The sequence below is a fragment of the Jaminaea rosea genome (genome assembly GCF_003144245.1).
Source record: "Jaminaea rosea strain MCA 5214 unplaced genomic scaffold BDZ90scaffold_9, whole genome shotgun sequence".
Taxonomy (NCBI): Eukaryota; Fungi; Basidiomycota; class Exobasidiomycetes; order Microstromatales; genus Jaminaea; species Jaminaea rosea.
In genome coordinates, this window is record NW_020289983.1 from 51825 (window position 1) to 74182 (window position 22358).

The 22358-nt window shown below is 58.5% G+C and overlaps 8 protein-coding genes across 8 annotated transcripts; 3 read left to right on the top strand and 5 right to left on the bottom strand.

Annotated features, from left to right (window-relative positions):
* Positions 1–72: 72 nt before the first annotated feature.
* Positions 73–10702, bottom strand: BDZ90DRAFT_232818 (hypothetical protein). The gene has a single exon (XM_025506399.1). The coding sequence runs from the start codon at positions 10371–10373 to the stop codon at positions 141–143; it is 10233 nt and encodes a 3410-aa protein (XP_025361303.1). The 5' UTR covers positions 10374–10702; the 3' UTR covers positions 73–140.
* A 357-nt stretch (positions 10703–11059) lies between these two features.
* On the bottom strand, positions 11060–11843 carry BDZ90DRAFT_221464 (putative RSR1-GTP-binding protein; the record flags this gene model as incomplete). Its single annotated transcript, XM_025504477.1, has 4 exons — positions 11060–11311; positions 11381–11522; positions 11596–11743; positions 11813–11843. 4 exons carry the CDS (start codon positions 11841–11843, stop codon positions 11060–11062), a joined length of 573 nt encoding a protein of 190 aa, XP_025361304.1.
* A 1112-nt stretch (positions 11844–12955) lies between these two features.
* Positions 12956–14901, bottom strand: BDZ90DRAFT_227476 (hypothetical protein; the record flags this gene model as incomplete). The annotated part of the gene is made up of 2 exons (XM_025504761.1): positions 12956–14615; positions 14702–14901. The coding sequence occupies 2 exons, from the start codon at positions 14899–14901 to the stop codon at positions 12956–12958; spliced, it is 1860 nt and encodes a 619-aa protein (XP_025361305.1).
* Positions 14902–15757: 856 nt separating this feature from the next.
* BDZ90DRAFT_275023 (hypothetical protein) lies at positions 15758–17796 on the top strand (the record flags this gene model as incomplete). Its single annotated transcript, XM_025508860.1, has 2 exons — positions 15758–16007; positions 16148–17796. The coding sequence occupies 2 exons, from the start codon at positions 15758–15760 to the stop codon at positions 17794–17796; spliced, it is 1899 nt and encodes a 632-aa protein (XP_025361306.1).
* BDZ90DRAFT_253356 (hypothetical protein) lies at positions 17480–18591 on the bottom strand. The gene is made up of 3 exons (XM_025507794.1): positions 18287–18591; positions 18076–18207; positions 17480–17992 (listed from the first exon to the last, which is right to left on the bottom strand). The coding sequence occupies exons 1-3, from the start codon at positions 18570–18572 to the stop codon at positions 17895–17897; spliced, it is 516 nt and encodes a 171-aa protein (XP_025361307.1). The 5' UTR covers positions 18573–18591; the 3' UTR covers positions 17480–17894.
* Positions 18592–18818: 227 nt separating this feature from the next.
* On the top strand, positions 18819–19508 carry BDZ90DRAFT_260959 (hypothetical protein; the record flags this gene model as incomplete). The annotated part of the gene is made up of 4 exons (XM_025508321.1): positions 18819–18899; positions 18965–19243; positions 19318–19393; positions 19459–19508. 4 exons carry the CDS (start codon positions 18819–18821, stop codon positions 19506–19508), a joined length of 486 nt encoding a protein of 161 aa, XP_025361308.1.
* A 327-nt stretch (positions 19509–19835) lies between these two features.
* Positions 19836–20950, top strand: BDZ90DRAFT_280194 (inosine guanosine and; the record flags this gene model as incomplete). The annotated part of the gene is made up of 2 exons (XM_025509251.1): positions 19836–20011; positions 20095–20950. The coding sequence occupies exons 1-2, from the start codon at positions 19884–19886 to the stop codon at positions 20948–20950; spliced, it is 984 nt and encodes a 327-aa protein (XP_025361309.1). The 5' UTR covers positions 19836–19883.
* Positions 20938–22252, bottom strand: BDZ90DRAFT_232823 (adenylate kinase 1). Its single transcript, XM_025506400.1, has 4 exons — positions 22183–22252; positions 21703–22108; positions 21509–21622; positions 20938–21426 (listed from the first exon to the last, which is right to left on the bottom strand). The coding sequence occupies exons 1-4, from the start codon at positions 22226–22228 to the stop codon at positions 21114–21116; spliced, it is 879 nt and encodes a 292-aa protein (XP_025361310.1). The 5' UTR covers positions 22229–22252; the 3' UTR covers positions 20938–21113.
* Positions 22253–22358: the final 106 nt, after the last annotated feature.

Below are 22358 nucleotides of genomic sequence, written 5' to 3' on the forward strand. Positions count from 1 at the left end.
ATTGCGAGTCGAGTCAAGTGTTGATGTGTTGCTCTCGCGCGCGTCCTCCACTCGCCGGGCCTTACGCCGTGACGGAAATCTAATCGTTTGTCATCATCTCATTTGCATTAGCGACACATCAAAGTCATAAACACTCATTCTCAGTACTGTCTCGAGGAGCCCAGCAACGCCCTTGCCTTTTGCTCCTCGTCCGCATCCTTCCCCGGCTCTTGCTGCTCATCTTCGCCGCCTCGCATCCTGCTCACAGATCGATGCGAGCCAGACGAGTGACTGCGCTCCCGCTGCATACTCAAAAAGCCCAAGCTGCCCTTTTTGCGCACCGTACTATCATCAGGTCGTCTGCGCACCGTAGCTTGGTTGTCCTCGTCCCTCTTTCTGCGCACCGTCCTTTGATTCTCCTCGCGCTCCTCCGCAACCGCGGTCGTTCCTTCGCCCGAAGATCCATCGTGGTGAGCTGATGAGGCACGCGAAAGAGTTCCGCTGCCTGAGGCGTCGCTCCCAGACTGAGATCGATTGTTGCCACCGCCAGTCAGTCGATGATTGTGCAAGAAGCGGCTGAGCCTGTTCTGGGAGTGGTGTGAGTTGTCCTCATTCTGAGGTTCGATTTCCTCAATCGAACCGTCCCCAGAACTGCCCCCATCACCGCCGCCGTTGGGTCCTCTCTCAACGTACGCATGGCTCGGAGCTGCAGCATTCTTGTCCAGGGAGGTATCGTTCGGCGTCCCCTCCCGGCTACGCTGCGGCGTCGGCGGCTCGACATTGAACTGTACAGAGGGCGAAACGTCCCTCGACGAAGTCTTGCGCAGCCACGCCTGCTTCTCACGAATGTTGCGCAGAGCCTCCGGTCGCTTTGGTCTGTGCGACAAGATTGTCTTGAGGATCGTCGTTCTTTGGCCCCATGCAGCGCGGAAGATGTCCTTCTTCATGTGCTGCACGAGCTCCTCGTACGCCCATGTGCGGTTGCGGTACTCGATATCCGGCGCCCTGAAGACGAGATCATAGATGTCCGTGATCGACTTGTCCTTGTCGCTCTTGTACGATAGGCAGAAGACGGTCTCCTGGAGCTTGAAATAGATGAAGGTCAGGTTTGACGACGAGCGTTGCCTCATCTCGTCGGCGTTGCGCTTGGCAATGGCATGCTGGCTGTGGTCTTTATCCTCGTCAGAGTCACCTTCCTCCTTGCTCTCTTTGCCCTCCTTGTCCTTGTCTTTGTCCTTGAGCGACGACGAAGACGCCTTTGACTCGAGGCGGGTGTCAGAGGAAGCGGATCGCTTCGTCCCGTCCGATGACGTGGATGTGCGACGTGACGGTCGCTCTTCGTCATCGGTAGCCTGGCCATCAGCGCCACGGCTCGATACATCGTACGACTTGCGCGGCGAAGCATGCCCGCTGCTATTATTGCTGCTGGTATCGCTGCTCTTCCCTTCGCTACCACGAAGCATGGCCAGGGGCGAGCGCTTGCTCTTGGACACTGTCCGCTGCTTGCTCCCCTCTTCGAGCTCGTCTTTGCGCTTCTGTTCTTCGCGCTCACGTCGCCGCTTGCTACCAAACACGTAGTCCATGATAATGCGCCCAACTTTGAGCTCAAGCTGTACCTTGACGGGATGCAGATCAAGCTCAAATTGGTCGACGATCGAAATGCCGCCGACGGGCGCGAGCTCTGACCAGATTGCATTGACGAAGCGCTTCTGCTTGGCCATGCGATGCTCGGGCGCCTTGTCCCATTTGGTGATGATCTCAGGAAAGTAGGCGTCCGGGTGGACGTTGACGGCGTGAAGGTCGACGATGGAGAGCGAGTTGGCTGCCGAGTTATCTGCTTTGTTGAGCCAAGTGAAGCTCGGCCCCTTGATTGACAGCTTCGCCAGTAGCTCGCCATCTTCTTCGCCCATCATGTTCCACGACAGGTCGTTCGCATGCGCCTCCATCCTCAATGCAGACTTCTTGTCCTTTTCGTCGTCAGCCTTGGCATCCTCTGACGCGGTGATGGCCTCGGTGATGAGGAGCAGCTCCTCGACGAGCTCCGACAAGTGCCCCTTGAGGTCGAAGAGATCGTGCCTGCCTCTCTCGTTGAGCTCGTCAAACCGCAATTGGTATTGCGCATCGAGCTCGAGAGCTTGACGAATGCGCATCTGCAGGCTTGCGACGACGTCAGCCAGCAGGCCGGTGTCTTTGAAGTCGTAGCTGAGTTGCATAGCTTCGAGCTGCTTGGCGTGCTCTCTCCATGACGGTGCTCGATAGAGGACGAGATCGGTGACAATGTTGTACATGGCCCCAAAGTGCGTCGAGTTGGCAGATACGGCGAAGCGTGGGCAGCGCACTCGCAGCAAGTCCATGTGATGGCGCAGGTGATCAACGGCCGGGTCGGCAGAGTCTAGGTCGGCGGCGAGAGGCCTCGTCGAGTCGTTGAGTCTCAAGCGGTTGAACTTGTCGTAGCGCAAGCTGGCATCCGTACGGCTGACGATGCGGTCAAAGTCCTTGGTCTGGAGCTTGAGGTCAACGAGCGTCTCGAGAGGCACGTAGACGAGCTGAGTGCGCGATTGAGCGAGAGACTGCTCGTCGCTTGGATAGAACGCTTGTAGCCCATCGAGGGAGAAGTAGTTGCGAGATAAGACCCTGCGATTGACCGAGTCTTCGTCGGTGACGGTCGGATCCAAGATGGCGTAGTTCTGCAGCCTGGTGCGAATGGCCGTCACGATGATGGACGAGCGGTTGTCGACGCGGCTCTTCATGACAATCTGCGGCTTCAGCAAGACACAGACATTAGCACGGCGTACCTTGAAAGCGTCGGAGATGCCCTCTTGAGGATCTACTCGCGTGTCGAGTAGAGCGTTCTGCTTGGCGTCCTTTCCCTTGCGCTCATCGATGTCCGAGACGACGTACTGCATCGTATCGTTCAAGAGTCCCGTCAAAAGCTCAGAGCCGGCTTTGCTGGCCGTCGTGTTTTGCCGCTGTGGCCCCGGTCGATGGTCAGGTTGCTTCTCTAGAGCCTCGGAGAGTTGGCGGATATTCCAGATCGCTCTCGCAGTCATGTTGTGGATGAATCCCTTGCGCCTCTTGGAGCTGACGTAGTAGCGCAAGAGAATGAAGCGCGTCTCGTTCGTGAAAAAGAGCGTAGGGTTGTGAATGAAGAAACGATCGTCAAACGTCTCCCAGTCATGGTAGAGCTCAGGTATGTCCATGGAGCCATCGCCGCAAGAGTCTGCACTTGGCCCTTCGCCTTGCTGTCCATCTGCATTCGCCCCGGGTGGTCCACCCTTGATGGCTTCTTCCTGCTTCTCGAGCTTGTTCAGCATCTCCATGTAGTCTCCGATGAGCTTGATACGGGTGAACAAGTCATCTCGCGTCGATTTGGCCTTGCTTTCCTCAAGCTCCCTCTGAAGCTGTTCAATACGCCCCGTTGCCAAATGCTTCTGTACTTGCGACGGCCAGGGCGCCTTACCAATAAGACAGGTGTGCGTTTGAGGGCACTCGTTACCGAATTTGGTGCGCTCAAGATTGTCGGCGTCTTTCTCGTCGAGAGTCGAGGAGCCCTTCGCTTCGGCTTTCGCTTTCGACTCTCGCCGCGAGTCGTACCGTCGATAGAAGTTGAAGCGCGGGCAAGTCAAGGTCGGAATGAGGCGAATCTTGGGATTGTCCTCGCCGGGTGGTAGTGCGTCGACCTCGATGAAATCGTGCATGTCGAGCCACTCACTCTCAACGCCTACTGGCTTGCGATCTTGCGCGTCATCCTCGAACAACTCGGCGAATTCATCTTCGGCGTCGATCTCGTCGTGCGGGACCAGCTTCTTCGACACATCGGTGAAGCGACCGAGAAGGGCACGAAGGTCAATCTCGCCAAAGTCTGCCTCGGCCTCATAGAAGGGCTTGTGGTAGCCCGTCTTCTTCTCGTTCGTCTCGGGTCTCTCCTTGACCATCTCTTGTTGACGCTGATGCATGTCAACGTGGAAGACAGCCAGGCGAGCTTTGATGCCAAGCATCGTCTTTGCCCCGCGCGCCCAGTCCGCGCGCGAGAACTGAGGGTACAGGTGGGTGATGAAGAGAGGGGCAATGTCGAAGCGGTACTTGATGGTGCCCAGTTGACGGCCGAACTTGGGGGATTGAGGGCCCGTGCCAGGGAACAGACGTCCGTGGCGGATTGGTAACCCCATCGCACTATCGAACAGGCGTAGCCACGCCCAGAAGTGCTGCCAAGCCAACGGCGAGAAATAGAGGTTGTTGACGCCGCGCTGCTGACCCCATTTCTCGCCGTACGCCTCAAAGCCATGCTCCGGCGAGTAGATGGAGATGCCGAGGTGCGTGAAGTCAGATCTCCATCCGTAGAAGGAGTCGGTGCGCTCCTCCTCAGGCAGGGTGTCCATGTATTCTTTGGAGCGCTGAATGACACTCCAGTGCGGACGGCGATCGAAGAAGCGACATTCTCGGTGGAAGAGATCGCCGCGGCAAGGAGGATCGCGGGGGCAATTGCCGTTTCGACAGGTGTGCTCATGTCGCAGTGAAGCTCCCCAACGTACCCCGTGAGTGAGGCGCAGGCAGATCTTGGAGAAGTGAGGCTCCTTCTTGTAACGCTGATGTCCGAAATCGAGTGTGGATCGTGCCTTGTTGGCGTCATCGTCGGTTGAGCTGGATGAGACGCTGGCCTTTGGCTTGCGCTTCGGCTCCTTCTTTTCAGGCTCCTCCTCGCTACCCTCGCCAGACGTCAAGCCCGTAGCCGCGCTGTCTTGGTAGTCGCGCAGGTCAGGTATGGCGAGAATAAACTCATTCGACAGGAATTGCATGAACTCCTTGTCTTCATTATCGAATCCCAGTCGCACCTGCACGTTTTTCCGCCAGCACATGACCCAGCCTGCTCCATTGCCCACGATCGAGTATGGGTCGCGGCTGCCCTTGAGGTAGAAGTGGATCTCGCCATCTTGGCTCCAGCGCAGTAGGAGCTTGCTTTGCAGGACAAGTGGCAGCTTGTCCCAGAAGCCTGGCTTCGGCGATGGATCGTGCGGGGGACTTGAAATGCCGTCGAAGACTCGGACCATGTCCTGAATCGCGGGCTGCAGTGACTGACCCCAAGCGAAGCGCGTTGGGTACGACGAGTTGACGTCGATGACTGGAGAGCCGTAGAATTTGACAGGCATGGCGACCTTGGGCACGTTGATGCCGTATTCCTTCGCATCAGCTCGGCCCGTTGCAGCAGGTACAACCACTGCGGGGACGTGACGGATCGACTGAGAGCCTTCTGACAGGTGCTCAGCGATGCACATGTCCCCGCTAAGCTCAAAGGCAGGCATCGTCGAGGGTTGATCCGACCGAGTGGGCGGGATATGGAGTAGCGGGATCGGATAGTCGCGCAGCTCGAACCTCCATTCTGACATGCGCCATCGCATGTGGAAGGGAACGAGGAGTGAGTAAGGAAGATCTTTCGGCGTCCCGTTGCCCTGCTCGTGAAGCCAGTCGCGCAGCTTGTCTTCGGAGAAGGAGGTCGGTCCTACGCTGATGGCGATCTGCATCATGCTGGAGCGGAAAAGGGGCGCAGCGCGAGTTGGCTGGGCCATCTTGATCGGCAACTCAACGGCTTGGCGAAGGGAAGGATAGCGCCCAAAGATCTTCTTGAGCACAGCGTCCTCTCTACGACCCTGCTCTGCCTTTGCATTGGCGTGTCGGCGGATCCAGCTGGTGGAGTTGTAGACGTCCAAACGCTCCCTCGCCTCACTGATCAACTGCGATGAGACGCGTGAAGACTCTTGGCGAGAGGAGGCGCCGCCGCGATTAGAGGACGCTTCAGAGCGAGGCTCGCCGTCACCCTCGTCCTCAGACTCGCTGTTCTCCCAAATCGAGGAGGATCGAGAGCTGTCAAGAGAGATGGTGCTCTGCGAAGCGCCATTTGCACCGCTTCCGACCCCAGTGAGGCTGTTGACCTTGGCCTCAAACGCCTCTTCTCTATCCAGCCTGGCTCGATTTTCGTCGCCACCAGCTCTCCAGATAATATTGAGACGCGTCTCGATGGGATCGTCTTGAGCCTCGATGGTCATTATACGGATATTGAGGTCAATGAAGGGCAGGTGCTTGGGATCCTCGCCCACAGGCGTGATGGCAGAGTCCTCTGCACCTTTGACAAATTGATGCACGAGCTGCTTCGTCGCCTTGAACGCCACCGAAGCCGAATCGATGATGTTGTGAACAACGTACCCAAAGGGGATGCGCATCGTGGCGCCGTCTCCGTTGACAGTGACCTTGAGCTTTCCCTCCGGTCCACCACCAGGCTGAACAGTGACGGTCCAATCTCTCAGTCGGGCTGCCTCTTCCCACAGCTCCGTGGCCAGCATCCTCGGGCTCTCGACTGCGCCCATGAGCGACTCGAAGGAGACAGAGAGCCCATTCAATTGCGTCTTGCGTACGTCCAGTCGTCGCAGGTGCACGAACAACCGGACCTGCTCGGGCAAATCCACGTAAAGGTGGACGTCACTGATGCCAAAGTCGACGAAGACCGTCGGCTCATGGCGATGCACCTGCTTTTTCGAAGGCTGGTTAACGGGCTTCGACTCGGGCGGATTGACAACAGGTGAGCGATGCCGCGGTGAGAGATCGCGTAGAGCTGCAACAGCGATCAAGACGCAGTACGTGTGAAGGAGCTGGATCTTGAATGCCAAGAGACGGGTCCCTTCTCCGATGATGGTGACCTCGTCAAGGCGCTTGCCAACTTTCTCAGCATGTGCGCCAGGGGGCCGCACGGTGATCTTGGTGCCAGAATAGGGCATCCAGAAGATGAAGTTCTGTGAACGATCCTCTTGATGGTAGCGTCGACGAGCTGAGGCACGGAATGCAGGCTGTCGCTCTTGGAAGTCCCAGATAGCGTCCGCGAAGACGGACGGCGCATCGGCATCGTCGGTCTGCTTAGATGTTGGTTCGTGGGCCAGAGCATGACCGTCCGGTCCGACGAGCTGGACAGCTTGTTCAACGTCGAGCAGGGGGAAGACACCAATCTCATACAGGCTGAGCTTACCCACAGCCGATTTGCCATGACGACTTGCCAAGGAAGAGGCAGAGGTCTTGACGTCCTCTGGCAGTAGTAGCGCGCTGCGGTGTCCCCAATCTGGTCGAGTGTTAGAGAATGCAGCGTCTCGAGACTGGCATGCAAGCTCGGCGACGATGCGTCTTGCCTCGAAGCCGACGCCTCGAGTCAGGTGAGGGTCGCACTTGACGTCGCTGCCGCCGATGTGGGCGAGGATGCCGCCGATGGAGATCCAGATGTCGGCGCCAGTTGGAATGCGGTCGATGACCGCCTTGCTCTCTTCTGCCTCCTTCTCCTCCTCTGCCTCTTCGCTCTTCTCCTCTGACGACTCGTCGCTCTCGTCCTTAAACGGCCGGCGAGCAGCCTGAAGCCCATCGATGACCGTCTGGGCAAACGCAAAGGCTTTGGGATGCCAAACCTCGACGTCAATCTCTTCGACGATGGCCTTGATCTGCGTCTGATGCTTGCGAAGCTGCAGCGAGACGCGGTTGCTAGCCAGGTCCTCCTTGCCAGGAAGCGTGCCGCTAAGGCCGAGCTCACTATTGGTCACCGTCAGAAGTTGAAGGCGCGTGAGCCCGGATGCAGATGGCTCCTTGCCCTCGTCGTCGCGCTCGCTCTCACCGGCGCCTCCACCTTCGCCCTCATCCCCTCCTTCGCTGCGAGCCAAGACAAAGAAGCTCTCTACAGACGGGCAGCTGAAGTGCGACTCAAAGGCGTACGTAGCTGTGCTGTCGTCCTTTGATGCCGTCGAAGCTTTTCGGGTGAGATGAGGTGGTACTCTGATGAGGCGCGTTGTCTTCTGGCCAGAAGCAGTCGTTGCGGGCACCTCGACCTCCTGGATCCCATCGTCATCCCGCTCATTCTTTTGCTGCTCGTCTTCGCGCTTCTGCAGCTCCTTCATCTGCCTCACCGCCTCCTCGATCGACATGCCCGATTGCGGTTCTTCTCGTCGAGATGCCGGGCTTGAGGGACGAGTCATCGGCGGAGACGATGCTGATGACGCTGAATCGTCCGCATTGCGCGCACGTCCTGGGCTGAACTGGTCTTTCACTCGTCCGACGAATGACGCGAAGCCAGCCGAAGGAAGCTTGGGCGAGGTCATGCCAGGGCCCTGGCTCTTGTAGTCGGACATGATAGACCATTCAAGCTCGTCATTTGCCAGAGCCTTCCAAGCCGCTCGACGCTCGAGTTCTGACCGCTTGACAAAAGATTCTTTATAGTTGCCGTGAGCGACGTAGGCGAGGCTTGGCAGCTTGAAGATGAGGCTGGAATGGCGGGGCTGCATCTTGGTCGGACGAATGGCTACATCGTGGCCGGCATCGACGCGGTAGCACACATCCTTGACTTCGAAGCTGCAGGAGAGCTTGGGTACGTGGTCGAGGAGCTGTACCTTGTTCTTCTTTGGCGGCTTGTCGAGGCTGAGCTTCTTCCTGATCTCTCGCCGCTCTTCTTGGCGCATCTCTGCAAAGGCAACCAGACCAGTGAGGGCATTTAGCTTGACATCGCCTCTCACTTGGGCCAGAGAGACTTCAGCCACAACGCTTTCCTCGTTGGGATCGCCTGCGAAGTAGCGTGGCGGGCCTTCGCCGTCACACATCGCTGAGGGGAGAACGCCAAAGGGCGTCCACGTCGAGCGCGATTGCACTTTGAGTTGGCCGAGATGAAGCAGCTCAGAGCGATGCTGGTCGTCATTGAGCCGGCAAGACGCTTGTACGCTCTTGATCGCAAAGTCGAGCTTGAAAGCACGGCGATATTCTGTCAGCTTGGCCTTCCGAGTCAATTGGGTCTCGCCACGTAACGACTTGTGATTGAGGATGCCGCATGACCCGAGCCATCGACGATGAGCAGCGTCGCGAGGGCTGCTGGTAGATACCGACAGGCCAATGCCCTCGACGATAGCCTCCACTTCGATGTGGCGAGGTAGACGCTGCCTTTGCTCCTCATCGATACTGCGGGCATAGTCACAATCGATTGGATTTGGTGATGCTGCGATCCGGATTCTCGGGATCGTGAGGGATGCTGCGCGAAGAGCCATGAGAGCCTTTGCTGCGGGTTGCTTGCGCTGGCTGACAAAGTGCTTGGAGAGGCCAGAGCGGTCGCCGTCTTCGAGACCATCTGCAGTTGGCATGGGACCCATTCGCATGGCCTTGCGCTCCTCGATTACGCGGACGACTCGGTAGAGGGCATCAACCCCAACCTTGATGTCCGACGTCTTGAGGTGGACCTCGACGGCCTCCTTGCCCCTCAGCCGTAGACTGGGTCCCAGCAAGAGGCCAACATGAAGCTGCGACTCGCTAGGCAGGTCAAGAACGTTTTCTGATGACGAATTCTTAGCCTCGCGAAGACGCAAATCGCTCAAGCGTAGACGAGCGCTCGCACGCCCGGCGGGCAAGCCTGCTGTCATGAGGGAGGCCGTATCGCGAGCAGAGGAGCTGATACGATTTGAAACGGCAGACACCATTTCTCTGCAGCGTCGATAGAGGCCCTCGCTAGTCGGGACGCACTCCGTCTCCTTGATCCCCTCGTTGTCTGTAACACGCATAGAGACGAGCTCCATGGAGAATTCGATGCCAGCACGCTGTATGCTCAATACGGCATCGGCCTCCTCAAGATGGACCTCGACGGCGTGCACTTGGATCTCAATGATGGAGACAAGCGCCGGCAGAGCCGATGCTAGCACGAAGAGGACGCCTCGAGCAGCTTGGACGATTGCGTCGCGAGTCCTGGGGTAGGCCGAGTCGAGGAGGAAGCGGGTCGCAGCCTGGGCAGCATTGCTGGCCTTGCCATCTTGCTCGATGTCTGCTGGAGTGGTTGCGCTGACGGAGCGAGGCGTCGTACCCCTCGAGAGACCCGCGCTACTTCCCTGCACGAGAGCTTCGAGACGCTGCTCCTCTTGCTCCCTCTCCTGCCGCTCCTCCTCTTCTTCCTTGTCGCGCTGAGCTCGAGCCTTGGCTTTCTTCTGCTCCTCAGCGGCTTCTGCATCCGGATTATGGGGTACGCGCACGTCCACGCCTTGCACGTTGATGGTGAGCCAGCTCCGTTGAGCCCTCTCCTTGCTTTTGCCGAAAGTAGCGTATATGCGCTTGACTCGCACAACGGTAGATGACGTGGGCGAAGACCATTGCAGATCGCGAATCCCTCTGGGTCCAATGCGACGGACGCTAAAGTGACGAGAGGCCGCTCGAATGATACGAGGGAGGATGGACCGGAAGAAGAAGAGGACAGTGAACAGGATGACGAGGGCAGTGATCAAGTAGGTGGTGACAGTATTTCGCTGAGCAGCGCCATCGCGGACAAGGCCATGCTGCGACGGCGATGACGATGGCGATGGCGCCAACGGCTGCGACTGCGTTGTCGATGATGACAACGACATGGCTAGCGCGAGCCGTTGCGCGAGGTAGGGTGAAGAAGAGTCGCCTGAGCCAGACAATGAAGCATGGATTTGAAAGCGGGGAAAGGAACGAAGAAAGGAAATGTACAGCCGGGCTTCTCAACCAACCAACTCAACGAATCCACGATTGTCCGGACGTGCGAGCTGCTGAGCGGCACGCACGCGCCCTTTACTTTCCCTCTTTTCTCCGCTCAGTCAGACCAGGACCCTGGACTGCCTGTGTCTGCGTCGTGACGCCTGCGTCCCTCCCTGCCCTGCGTTTCTCCATGGCCGGCCCGCTGCGCCACCTGATCGTGGGCAAGGCCCGACTTTCATCGCAACGAGGAGGCGAGGCGGGAGTGGAGGGGGAGGAGCAAATGCGACAACTTCCTCGGCGCCGGCGAATGCAGCTAGCTCGAATGAGGATGAGCCTCTAGAGGGCCGGAGGATGATGGTACAGACGTGCAGACATGGGAACCATGATCAGTCAGCAGGCCCTGTTGACGATCTCTCAGAACGAACTTAGGCGGGTATCTCATGTCGGGAAGAGAGAGAAAGGTACAAGAAGATGAAACGATGAGACGTTACGAAGAAATGCGGCGAGAGATTGGGGGTAAAGGAGCATGCTGATCGTGACGGGATGGTGGGAGGGTTCGCGGCTGACAGCGTGGGAGCGGATCTGCTCACCCTCACATGACCACGCACTTCTTGTCCTTCCTTCCGCTCTTGACCGACTGGCTCGCCGACCCATTGACGAGCTCCCAGGCCCGACATTGCCGTACTATGTCTGCGAATATCTCATCGACGTTGATCTTCTTTCTCGCTGATGCTTCATAGTACGGCACGTTACCCCACGCCCGTGAGAGGTTTGTGCCCACTTCACGGGGCACTTGGCGTTCCGGGCGTAGATCTGACTTGTTGCCTACGAGGACGATGGGGACCTGAAGGCGTGATGGCAGCGATTGCGATGAGTACAGCGTGCGTACAGCGCAGCGCTCGCTCGTACTCACCTTGGAACCCTTTATCCTGACGATTTGTTCTCGCAAGGGGCCGAGCTCATTGACGCTAGACAGTTGAGTAAGGGAAAAGACGAGGAGAAAGCCTTGGCCTGACTTCATGTAGAGCTCCTTGAGCGCCATGAATTGTTCGGTACTGCGGGAGCGTGAGTGACAGGAGCATGTCAGCGCGAGATTGGAGTCGTGGGTCCTCCGCACGGCGCACTCACCCTGCCGTATCCAAGATCTCGACAAGACATTGTTGCCCGTCGATGGAGATGACCTTGCGATAGGTGTCCTCGATGGTCGGATCGTACGTCGAGACAAAGACATTGCGAACAAATTGGACCGTGAGGGCCGACTTGCCAACTCCTCCGCCTGCGACGCAAAACGGGAGGGTGAGCTGTCCTGAATAGCATCCTCAAGCTTGTGTTCGCCCATACTCACCACCCATGATCACTACCCTGACCTCCTTCATGATGCTACAAGCGGTTGTAAGCTGCAGTACTTGGTGCAGTGAGAGTTTTGCGGGCTTGCGTCGATTTGTCTCACGCGGCCGCTCGATGCTCCGCTGTCTCGAATCGGGGGCCTAGCAATCCCGCGGCTGTGAAGAGGTCGTGAAGATCGTAATGAGGTCGTGACAGAGAGGATCGTAGGTATGTCTTCTTTGTCTCGTCCTTTGTGTCCTGCCTCGCGATTCAATAACGACGTCGAGCGTTTGATTTATCACTTCGCGACGATCTCGGCGATGAGCAGCGTAGAGCACGGAACAGGCCGTCGATGCCTAGGAGGCCAGTGACGCAAGAGGAGGAGGGCGTTTTGTCAGGGGACGACGATGGAGAAGGCAAGGGCGGCAACAGCGTGGCGGCGGCGGCGGCGTTGATGTAGTTGTCAGGGCCGAAGTGGTGGCGGAGAAGGGAAGAAAGAGAGAAAGAGCAAGCCGTCCGATTGCGCTGTGTCCTCGCCTCTTGATTGGACCTCGTCCTCAACGACACAAAAGCCCGCTCGCTGCCTTTTTTGCCCTGGCCCGTGCCTCTTTCCCAGCCCACAGCCCACAGCACCTAGCCAGCTCCACGCTGCACGACTGGCAGTCCCTTTGATTTCACCTCTTTCAGCAACGACTTCGACGCCGACCGACCAATCGAGACGCCAAAGAAGGCAGGTTCGCCAGACCTTGGCGCTCCCCTTCCTCTTCGCCACCCGCGCCCTCGCCTCGAACATCATGCCACGAAAGCGGTAGGCAAGGCAGCCGGGGTTGGGTTGAGGGGGGCAGCGCTCTGAAGAAATTCCCATGAGCCTGGGGGTTCCGTCAGAAGCGAGAAGCTGGAGTCGAGGCCCAGCACACCACACGCCGACGAGGAGTTCACGCTGATGCGCGCGCTACCATGAACCCTATCTCGTAGCGTCTGCGTAACTCGCAGTTGCCGGCATATTGAGCGTTCGCCGTAGTTGCAACGCTGTAATTCTGCAAATCTGACGATCGTGTGACCAATGGCGCAAGCTTGAATCTCTATTTCGAGGCAACAAGAAGCTCACACAAGTATCCGCATCAAGGGAGAAGGTAGCACTACAATACACAACCTTTGAAGCTTAGTGATCGTACTCGGCGATGAGCAGCCCCGCCAAAACGAGGAGGATCGTCGTTGGGGCAGCCAGGACGGCGTACGAGACAAAGATGGTCTTGGAGATGAGCTTCTCGAGAGTGTTGTTGCCCCCGCTCGTCGTTTGAGAGATTTGCGCCAGGGTCAGAGCTGGAGGACTGCCGATGATGAGGCAGGCAGAGGTGATGAACACTGGGTCGTCCATGACGTTGTAGCGCGTCGCAATGGCATACCAAGCCATCGGCGGGATCAACAGCAAAGGCGTGACGATCATCCTCGACAGGATCGACACCAAAATTGTCCGCCTCTCCATGGTCGTCTTGCGCTCCTCTGCCTTCTCCTCTGGGCTCTTGGTCATCGACGATGAGGACATCCCCACAGCGGCGGCAGTGGAGGAGCGGGTCGTCTCACCACGCGAATCAACACCGGCCTCGCTGCCTGCGTATTCGCTCGCGTATTCGCTGCCATTGACGCTTCCACCGCTCCATGGGTTCTTCATCCACGGCAGCGAGGAGCGCGACGACGATGCTGCTGCCACCTCGGGCTCACGTCCGCCTAGCCAAGGGTCTGCGCTGCCCTGCCGCCCCCTCTGTGCATTGCCTGCGCTCTCCTCCGATGACTGAGCTGCTGGATCCTCACTGTTTGCTGGCATTGACTTCTTGACCGCCTTCTTGTCTTCGATGAAGTAGGCACCCAGGACTAGCATGGTGAGAGGGATAGAGCAGGCGCCAGAGTTCTCAAGTGCTCCAACAAGCGGATCGATGCTGTCCAGCAGCCTCTGCAGCGGCTGGATCAGGGCGACGACGAGTGACAACACGGCAGCCCACAGCGGCGGCGTCATGAAGCCGTAGACGGCTTGCGCAGGTACGATGACAACGCGATGCAAAACCTTCTTGGCATTGTCTCGAGTTTGTGTGGCAAGATTCGCCTCTTGATCCCCGTCAACGCTGTCATCCGGTGAGGCTCCGCCTTGCGGTGTGTTGGGGAAGGAGCGAGCCCATGCAGGAGGACCAGAGCGGGTGCGACTGGGCTTAGGTACGGGGGGACGACCTCCATCGGTCAGGGGCTCTGGTGCTCCCCCTCTGTCCTCTGCTGGCTCTTCGACGCGGATGTGGGGAGCCTGGCCGTTTTCATTCTCGTAGTCGACGAGGCGAGCAGTGCGAGGTCGAGCGCCTCCCTCTTCTGCCTGTCCTGGCTCATCACGATACTGGCCGCCCAGGACAGATTGCGGCTGTTCCTGCTGCTCTTCCTCCTCGACGGTGCTGAGCAGCTTCGCCCCCAAACTCCATCGCACAAACATGCCAAGCGTCGAGTAGAGGACGAGGTAAGTGAGAGCTCGACCGAGCATCCCATTGACCGTGTCCTCTGGCTCGCCCTCTTCCTCCCAGTGAAGCTGCGGCACCGTGGCGACTAGCGACTGCATGAGAGCGACGGGCAGCGAGTTGGAGTTGGGCGAGATGGCGCAGGCGATGGAGAAGTTGCGCTGCCCCTTGGAGAGGCGGAACATCTTGGACAGGATCCATGCCGAGAGTGCTGAGGTTACCGACACGATGACGAAGCCTGCCGGTACGATGATGAGCTCAGCGAGGCGGCGAGGGTTGAGGGAGAAGGCTACCTTGGAGAACAGGAGGGCCGGGGTGAAGAGTGAGCTGCGGGTGGAGGAGAGAGGGATGATAGTGTGAGTCAAACACGCTGGTACCATTGTCTCGCCATCTCACTGGCTCTCCCCACTCACACATTGATCTTGTTGATCTTGTTCTGGGTCTGCTTGTCGATGATCCCTCGCCTAGCAAAGTAGTAACCAATCGAGCTCAAGATCACAACCTCGAGAATCGAGCTAGCAGTGACCTTGATAAGCTCGACAATGGGCGCGCCGGAAGATCCGTGAGGCCCGGCGAGCACCGTTGCCGTCTGTTGGATGAGATGGCGGCCCATGTCGGGCGACGTTGATGAGAGGAAGAAAGGATCGACGGCGAACGACGACGAGGCAAAGAGCAAAGATGGTAGGAAGGATCGAAACGCAGCAATGCACTGCACCGCCGCCTCCGCTTCGTCGCTCCTCGTGCCTGGCCTGATCGAGCAAGTCAAGTCCAGTCAAAGCTGCACGAGCTCCACTAGCTCGCCTCGCTCAACGAGCTCAGCAAGCTGCGAGTTCAATAGCCACGTGGTCAATGCCGCTGCTTCCGTCCGTCTTGGCACGGCGTCACCCGTCCGGCGCGTCAACGTTGTGCTCCTTTGTTCGTCTAGGGCATGTTGGCGCACAACACTTGAGCGGTCAAGTGACTGCAATCGCAAGCAATGAGGGAGACAGAGGACGGCGAATGTACGCCTCCTGATTCACTGTCCCGGCCCAAAAAGCTAGCGTCTTCTCAGCGAGCCGGCCTTTCGTGTCCTCTTTGTTCCTACTCAGACCGCTATACCGTGGCGTTTCTTTGTCCGCACCTCGTATATCTGGCTACCGCAACCTTCTCTCGTCGCTCTTGCGCCAGGATGGCAGCCCAATTTGTAAGACTTGAGCGTCTCACCCGCCGCACGCTCTTTTGCATCAGTACGACCCACTTCGTCGGAGACGGACAAGGTAAGGCGACCACCGTCAGCTTCACTCCTCATTCAGCATAAGATCTAGCACCGTCTTCACACATCGTCCGGCACGATGTCGTCGACAATCCTTCTTCTCTACCCTTCCCATCCGACCTCAGTTGCCACGCTACCTCCTGGACGAGCGAAGGGGAAGCGCACACTAACGACCACTCAGACGACCTTTCCTCGCTCACGCACACTGACTCACAACATGGGAGGCATCGACATGCTCACCTCCTCGGCAACCCATCTCTCAGCTGCGCATATGCAGCGTAGCGACAGTGGCTCGCAATCGCACAAAAAGCCTTCCACCGCCGCTTCGCACCATGCTTGGCGCCCGGTCGAGTATGACACCCATCGTCAGATGAACCAATTCTTCGGCGAGACGCCCTTGCAAAGACGAGAGCGCTATTTGCACGTCAAAGATGCTTCGAGCGGCAAGTGGTGGTTTGACGAGCAGGGTGAGCGCGTGTGTGCGTGCAGCGAAGCAAGAAGTGGTACTGACGAGCCCTGTCTGCTCGCCGCACAGAACGCGACGAAAATCGCCTACTGCTTGACCCCCTCTCCCCCTCTACGCCAATGGCCTGGTCACCTTCCACAGCTCGCATGCCTACCACTCCAGGAGGCGGATACAACTCAGCACCCGAGTCCCCTTCTACGACGCCAAGCCGGGGCCGCACCATGACGCGGAGGCGCGGCTCCTCGGTCAATCTGTTGATGGGCAACAAACCTCTGGAGGTGGTCAGCCCAAGCAGTGGCGGCGCGCCTTACTACCAGTGGGAACTACTTCGCGGTGCCGGTGAGCAGGGGGATCACTTCCTCGCTGGTCTCAACATCGATACGAGGGCCGAGCAGAGCGATACGGCTGCGGTACGCCCACGCGTCAAGCGAAGCCATAGCGCGGTAGAGCGGCTCAATCTGATCCCTGATCGTTTGCCTGGGACGACGACGACCGCTTTTGACGAGGCTAAGCAGCAGGCAGACGGCGACAACAGTGACGTGGACATGATCCGTCTTCCAGCATATCTACCTTTGCCTCATCGCCACATCCCCGAAAAGGAGGTCGCGGACGCATTCCACGTTCCTGCCTCTACATCTTCGTCATCAACAGCGGGCGACCTCACCACCCTCCAACGTCGACGCTCGGTCGGCTTCGTGGACCTGCACCCAAACGTCCAGAGTGACAGGGCATCAAAGTCAGCTCGTACCCCGCGTCCTCGCCCCGCCAAGCTCGACCTCTCCCTACCCGGGAGTGGGGGAAGCAACTTCAAACGGTCTAGCATCCTCCTCGCGACCAAGCAGGCGTCAGAACGCGCTTTCGGTTCGCCAATGGAGTCGCCGACCATGATACGGGCCTCGCCTTGCTCTCCTCGCGGGATTTTTGATGAAGACGACGGCAAAGAGGTCTTTGGCCACCATGCGGACCGGTGCAACGAACCAGAAGGCTCGCCCGAGTGGCTCAGGACGCCATCGCTGCGAAGTCAGCAACAAGTCACGGGTCGCTCACCGCAATCAGCAACTTCCTCTCCAATAGCTCCCTCGTCGCCACGCTCAAGCACATCAGAGCGCACTTCTCCCTTCAGCAGCGTCCGCGCCCTTGCCTCCAGGACGCCCCGCTCACCTTTGCGTCGCCCCTGGTCGTCTCACGACGTTTCCCCGACCAAGCCTGTCGCAGCAACATCAGCATCAACGAGCCTGATGGCTGCAGCGAGGAGGCGGTCGAGCTTGATCATCTCGCCCACGAGCATAGGCATGGCCATGACTTCTGCATGCGCCTCACCGGCCCCATTCACCGACCTGGCAGCTCCCGTTCCAGGTTCACCGGACGGTCTGACGTTGGGCACGACGAAGAAGGGGAGGAGGAGGTCGATGCCCGTGGGCATGGCTGTCGACCCTTTTAATGAGAACGGGACTGCAGCGAAGCCTTCTGGCGGCGAGGTGGAGGCGACGACAGGCAAAGCTTCGCACATCCTGGGTCTCAATCCATTCAATGCCCACCTTCTGGCCCCCGCTGGACTCCCTACAGGCGAGGCAGCGTATGACCGTGTCGGGCTGATCGCTGGCGCCAGCATGAAGCTCGACAGTGACGATGAGGATGACGGAGAGGACGAAAGTCATAGCGGCGGTCGAAGCGGGCGCGCTGTCAGCGAGGAAGCGTCTGCTACTTCGAGCAGGAAGAGGGCCACAGCAGCTGCAGCGGACGGAGGCAAACGTGTGGTCAAGAAGTTCTTTCGCGTTATTGGCGCCTAGTGTACCACGACTCTCTCATAATCGCTTTCTGCGCCGTGCTGCGAAATTGAAGACTTCACATTGGATTTGTACTTTTATTTCCTGGCGCGTGTAAGAGTCTAGTCGCTAGCCTCATCGGTGAGCTTCTGGTAGGCGTCCTTCTCAATGAGCGTCTCGAACTCCGAGGGGTTAAGCAGGCGGATCTGGCACAGCCACCCTGTCGAGATGCGATCACAAGATAAAACGCAAGGTCAGCGAGTGTAGACAGACTTGGCCTCGCTGGAGGAGCTCGTCGCTCACCATCCTTCTCTGGGCTCTTGTTGAGGAGACCAGCCTCATCTGCCAGACGGTCATTGACCGACGTGACGGTACCTGCTACGGGCGAGTAGATGTCCGAGGCTGCCTTGACTGACTCGACTGCTCCAATTTGCTCTGTTTGGCGGGCAAAGAACACGACAAGATGAGAAGATGTGCTCTCGAAGACTACATGCTGGAGGCTGGTCCAACTCACCTCCCTGCTTGACCTCGCTCCCCTGGCTAGGGAGTTCAACGTAGACGACGTCTCCGAGACTCTTTTGCGCATAGTCGGTGATGCCTACGGTGCCGATGTTGGTCTCGGTGTCGAGGGAGACCCACTCGTGCTCTGGCGTGTAGCGCGTCTTGATCTCCATGCGGGGCATCGACGTCGTCAAGGTGCGGGCATGGAGAGCCATGAGGCTGCTGCGGGCCATGAGCGGTGATGGCGCGGCGCAGCGACGCAGTGAAGGGAGGACGGATCGAGTGAGGGTGGCAGCCATTGTTGATGATATGAGTAGTTAGATGATGTGAGAAGAAGTCAAGGAGAGAATGAATGAATGCGGGCCTGAGCAACTCACAGCCAACCAATCAACCCCCACTTGCCTTCGAGCGCTCGACTGCCTCGCTCCACTGTGTGCCTGCTTGTCACTCCGTCCCGTCCCGACTTGGCAGCTTCGCACGAGCCATGCCCGCGACGAGGGAGAAAGATGAGGCCAAAGAAAGAGCTTTTTTGCCTCGTCTCCATCATGACAAACAACATGGCCTCGACATCAGCAGACGGCGCGGCAGGAATTGACAAGCCTCAGAAGCCGCAGCTTGACGAGGAGGTGAGCATGCCAGACAGGACACGACCCTCGTGCTCAGCCGGCTGACATCTTCCCCTCTCCAACAGACCGATCCCCTCTCAACCCTCTCCTTCTCCCTCTCCCTCATCCTCCAAATAGCCTCAACATCACTGCATCGCCTCTCGAGCTCCACACATATCCCGCTTCACCCAGAGATTCCCGCTCACATCCACACAGGCCCAGGCGTTAGCGCGCCTGAGGGACTGGTGCCGCCAGCCCAAATGAAGGAGGATATTCAGGAGTTGGTCGATGATTTGATGGAGAGGGTCAGCTGGATGAAGGACGAGATTGGACGGTTGGAGGTGGAAAGGAAAGAGGAGGAGCAGGTACGCACGAGAGATGTAGGAAAGCCTCGTCGCTATCAGCTGTTCAACTCATATTCTCTCTTCCGCTCGCACAGGAATCGAGGCTGCGAGCTCTTGACGAGGAGATGCGCCAGGCTAACGAAGAGTACGCTGATGCCCTTCAAGAAGCCAGTGAGTAGCAGAGAGGCAGCTGAGATACTCTGGAAATTGCTAATCGCCATCCCCCACACCTGTAGAAGAGCTACGAACCAAGGTCGAAGAGCTTTTGCTACGAAGTTGCGTTTAGCCTGAGCCAGTCCCACAAGCCCACTGCCTTGATGACCGTCTCTCTTGCCTCTGTATCACCACCTCCGTCTTGTCTTTGACGTCATATGTAGCAATACCATCGTCACACTCTCATTTGCTCTCAGGTTCACATCGCGTATCTGCCCCCGATTCCCTCGATCTCTCAGGACGCCATAGCTCATGTCGGGCTGGTCTCGATCTTCTGATCCCGCGGGAGGAGCGAGCGAGCGAGCGAGCGCGTAGCCTAGTCTAATCCAACACTTGCCTCCGCTCGTCCACTCCTCCTTGTTGCCCTGGCTTATCTTACCTTACCTTACCCTACCGTATTCTACATTAGCGTCGCCCCCAACCCTAGACTTAATCTTTCTCATCCAGCATGGCATCCACAGAACCCCAAGGCGAGGACGTCCTCGCGCTTCTCCCCTCTGAATTCAAATCGGCAGTCGAGCACATTCGATCCCACTTGCCTGCCGAGCTGGCTCGCCCCAAGTGGGGGATCATCTGGTGAGTATCAACGGCACATCACGCGCTCACAACCACCACTCGGCTCGCTGACATTGTTCTCTGCCCCACGCTCTTGCTCGCAGCGGCTCTGGCCTCTCCACCCTCTCCTCCTCCCTCACCTCCCGAATCGAGATCCCCTACTCCTCCATCCCCGGCTTCTCCCGCTCCTCAGTCCAAGGACACGGCAACGCCCTCGCATTCGGTTTCGTCACCGGAGGCTCCCGTCAAGTCCCGGTAGTGGCCGCTCTTGGCCGTTTCCACCTGTACGAAGGCCATACGCCGCAACAATGCGTCTTCCCCGTACGCACAATGAAGGCTTTGGGCATCAAGGCACTCGTAGTCACAAATGCAGCAGGATCGCTCAGCCCGACGTTGCCCATCGGAACCATCATGGCGTTGCATGACCATCTTTCCCTCCCTACCCTCTCCTCCCCGCTGAACCCGCTCGTAGGACCTAACTTCCCCCTCGGACCAAGGTTCCCCCCGACGTCCAACGCGTACGATACGGAGCTTCGCACTGCCTTCTTCCGTTCGGTTGCAAGTCTGGGGGAGAAGAGTCTCGAGAGGACGGCAGAGGGAACGTACGCCTTCGTTATTGGGCCAACGTACGAGTCGAGGGCAGAGTGTCGCATGCTCAAGACATTGGGAGCTGATGTGGTTGGGATGAGCACCGTACCCGAGGTGATCGCAGCGAGACAGTGTGGCGTGCGTGTCTTGGCCCTCTCCCTTGTCACCAACGTCGTGGTCACCACGCCCTACTTCGACGCCAAGAAGGCGGCCCTCGCCGGGCAGACTGGCGCCGAGAAGGTGGAGAAGCCAGACGATGACAAGGAGGCTGCGAATCACGAAGAGGTCCTGGCCATCGGCAAGGAGAGGAGCGAGGAGATGAGGACCCTCGTCTGCAAGACGATCTTGGGCGTGACCGACGAGGAACTCTAGGCGGATAGCATTGTCACCGAGGATTGCATGGCTTCGCATCACATCGCATTGTATTATCGCCCGTCCGTACTTCAATGCTCCCATACTCTCTAGCATGACGCCACGCTGTCCTCTCGTCTATTCCACCCTTTCCCGCACCTTTCCCTGTACCGGAGCCTCCGCCTTACGCCCTCTGCTCCTTCTTCTGCTCGGCAAAGATGGCCTGAATGCTCTTCCAAACAACCGCGGGGCTCTGGCTCGCATCCACAGGGGTCCAAATGCCCTTTTGACGGTAGTAGCTCGTGACATCGGCAGTCTGCGCATGGTATGTCGCCAGGCGCTTGCGAAGGGTCTCGGCATTGTCGTCTGATCGCTGGATCAGGGGCTCGCCGGTGACGTCGTCGGTCATGGACTTCTTCGGGGGAGAGAACTCCTTGTGGTATGAACGGCCAGAGGCGGGGTGGATCAGACGACCGGTGATGCGGGAGATGAGGAGGCTGGGCACGAGCGCGAGGGACCATGATGTCAGCGCCTGTCCAAAGAGACAAGGAAGCTCAGGTCTTCGCGCCGCGTACTCACGAGTCCTGGATCTTGAGCTCAACGGCATGGTCGAGCTTCTGCGACTTGCTGGTAAGCATGTCGTCAAGCTTCTGTGCCTGAGGAGTGGTACGCGGGAAGCCGTCGAGGATAAAGCTGCGCGAGGGCGACACGAGCAGTATTCAAAGATCAGCGTACGTCCCATACAAGACTCGTGAGACAAAGCTGCTACGCACCCTCCAGCACACTTCTTGTTCGTCTCCAGCTGGTCCTTGATCATGCCAACCATGATCTCATCGCTGACCAGTCCACCCTGGTCCATGATCTCCTTTGCCTTCTTACCCAGCTCAGTCCCCTTGCTGACCTGCTCACGCAGCATGTCACCCGTGGCGAGATGGCATACATTGTTCTTGTAGTGCTCGAGGATCTTGGGCGCCTGCGTACCCTTGCCGGCTCCAGGGGGGCCGATGAGGATCATACGGACGCCGTCTCCGGAGCCGCCAGAGCCGACGATGGAAGCAGCAGCATTCTTTGCCGCTCCTTCGATCGAGGTGATCTTGGCGTTGAGCTGGGAGACGAGGGACTTGAGGTAGGTGAGCTCGGCGTTGTTGTCCTTGTTCGACGAGGAGCCGCCGACGATGGCTGCGCGACGCGGCAGGGTGTTGAAAGATCAGCGTCCACAGTCCAGCCTAGCTATACGCGTGCAGCTTACATACCCGGGTCAGGAGCAGCAGGAGTGCCAGCAGTAGTTGATGTGGCCATGATGGTTCAACGAGGTGCGAGGAGGTGTTGATGGTGAGGGTGCAGCAAGAAGATCCAACTCAACTCGCTCGCACACGCCTGCCTGCCCGCCCGCTTCGATCCGCCGCCTCCGCCAAGCGCCGGCCGATGT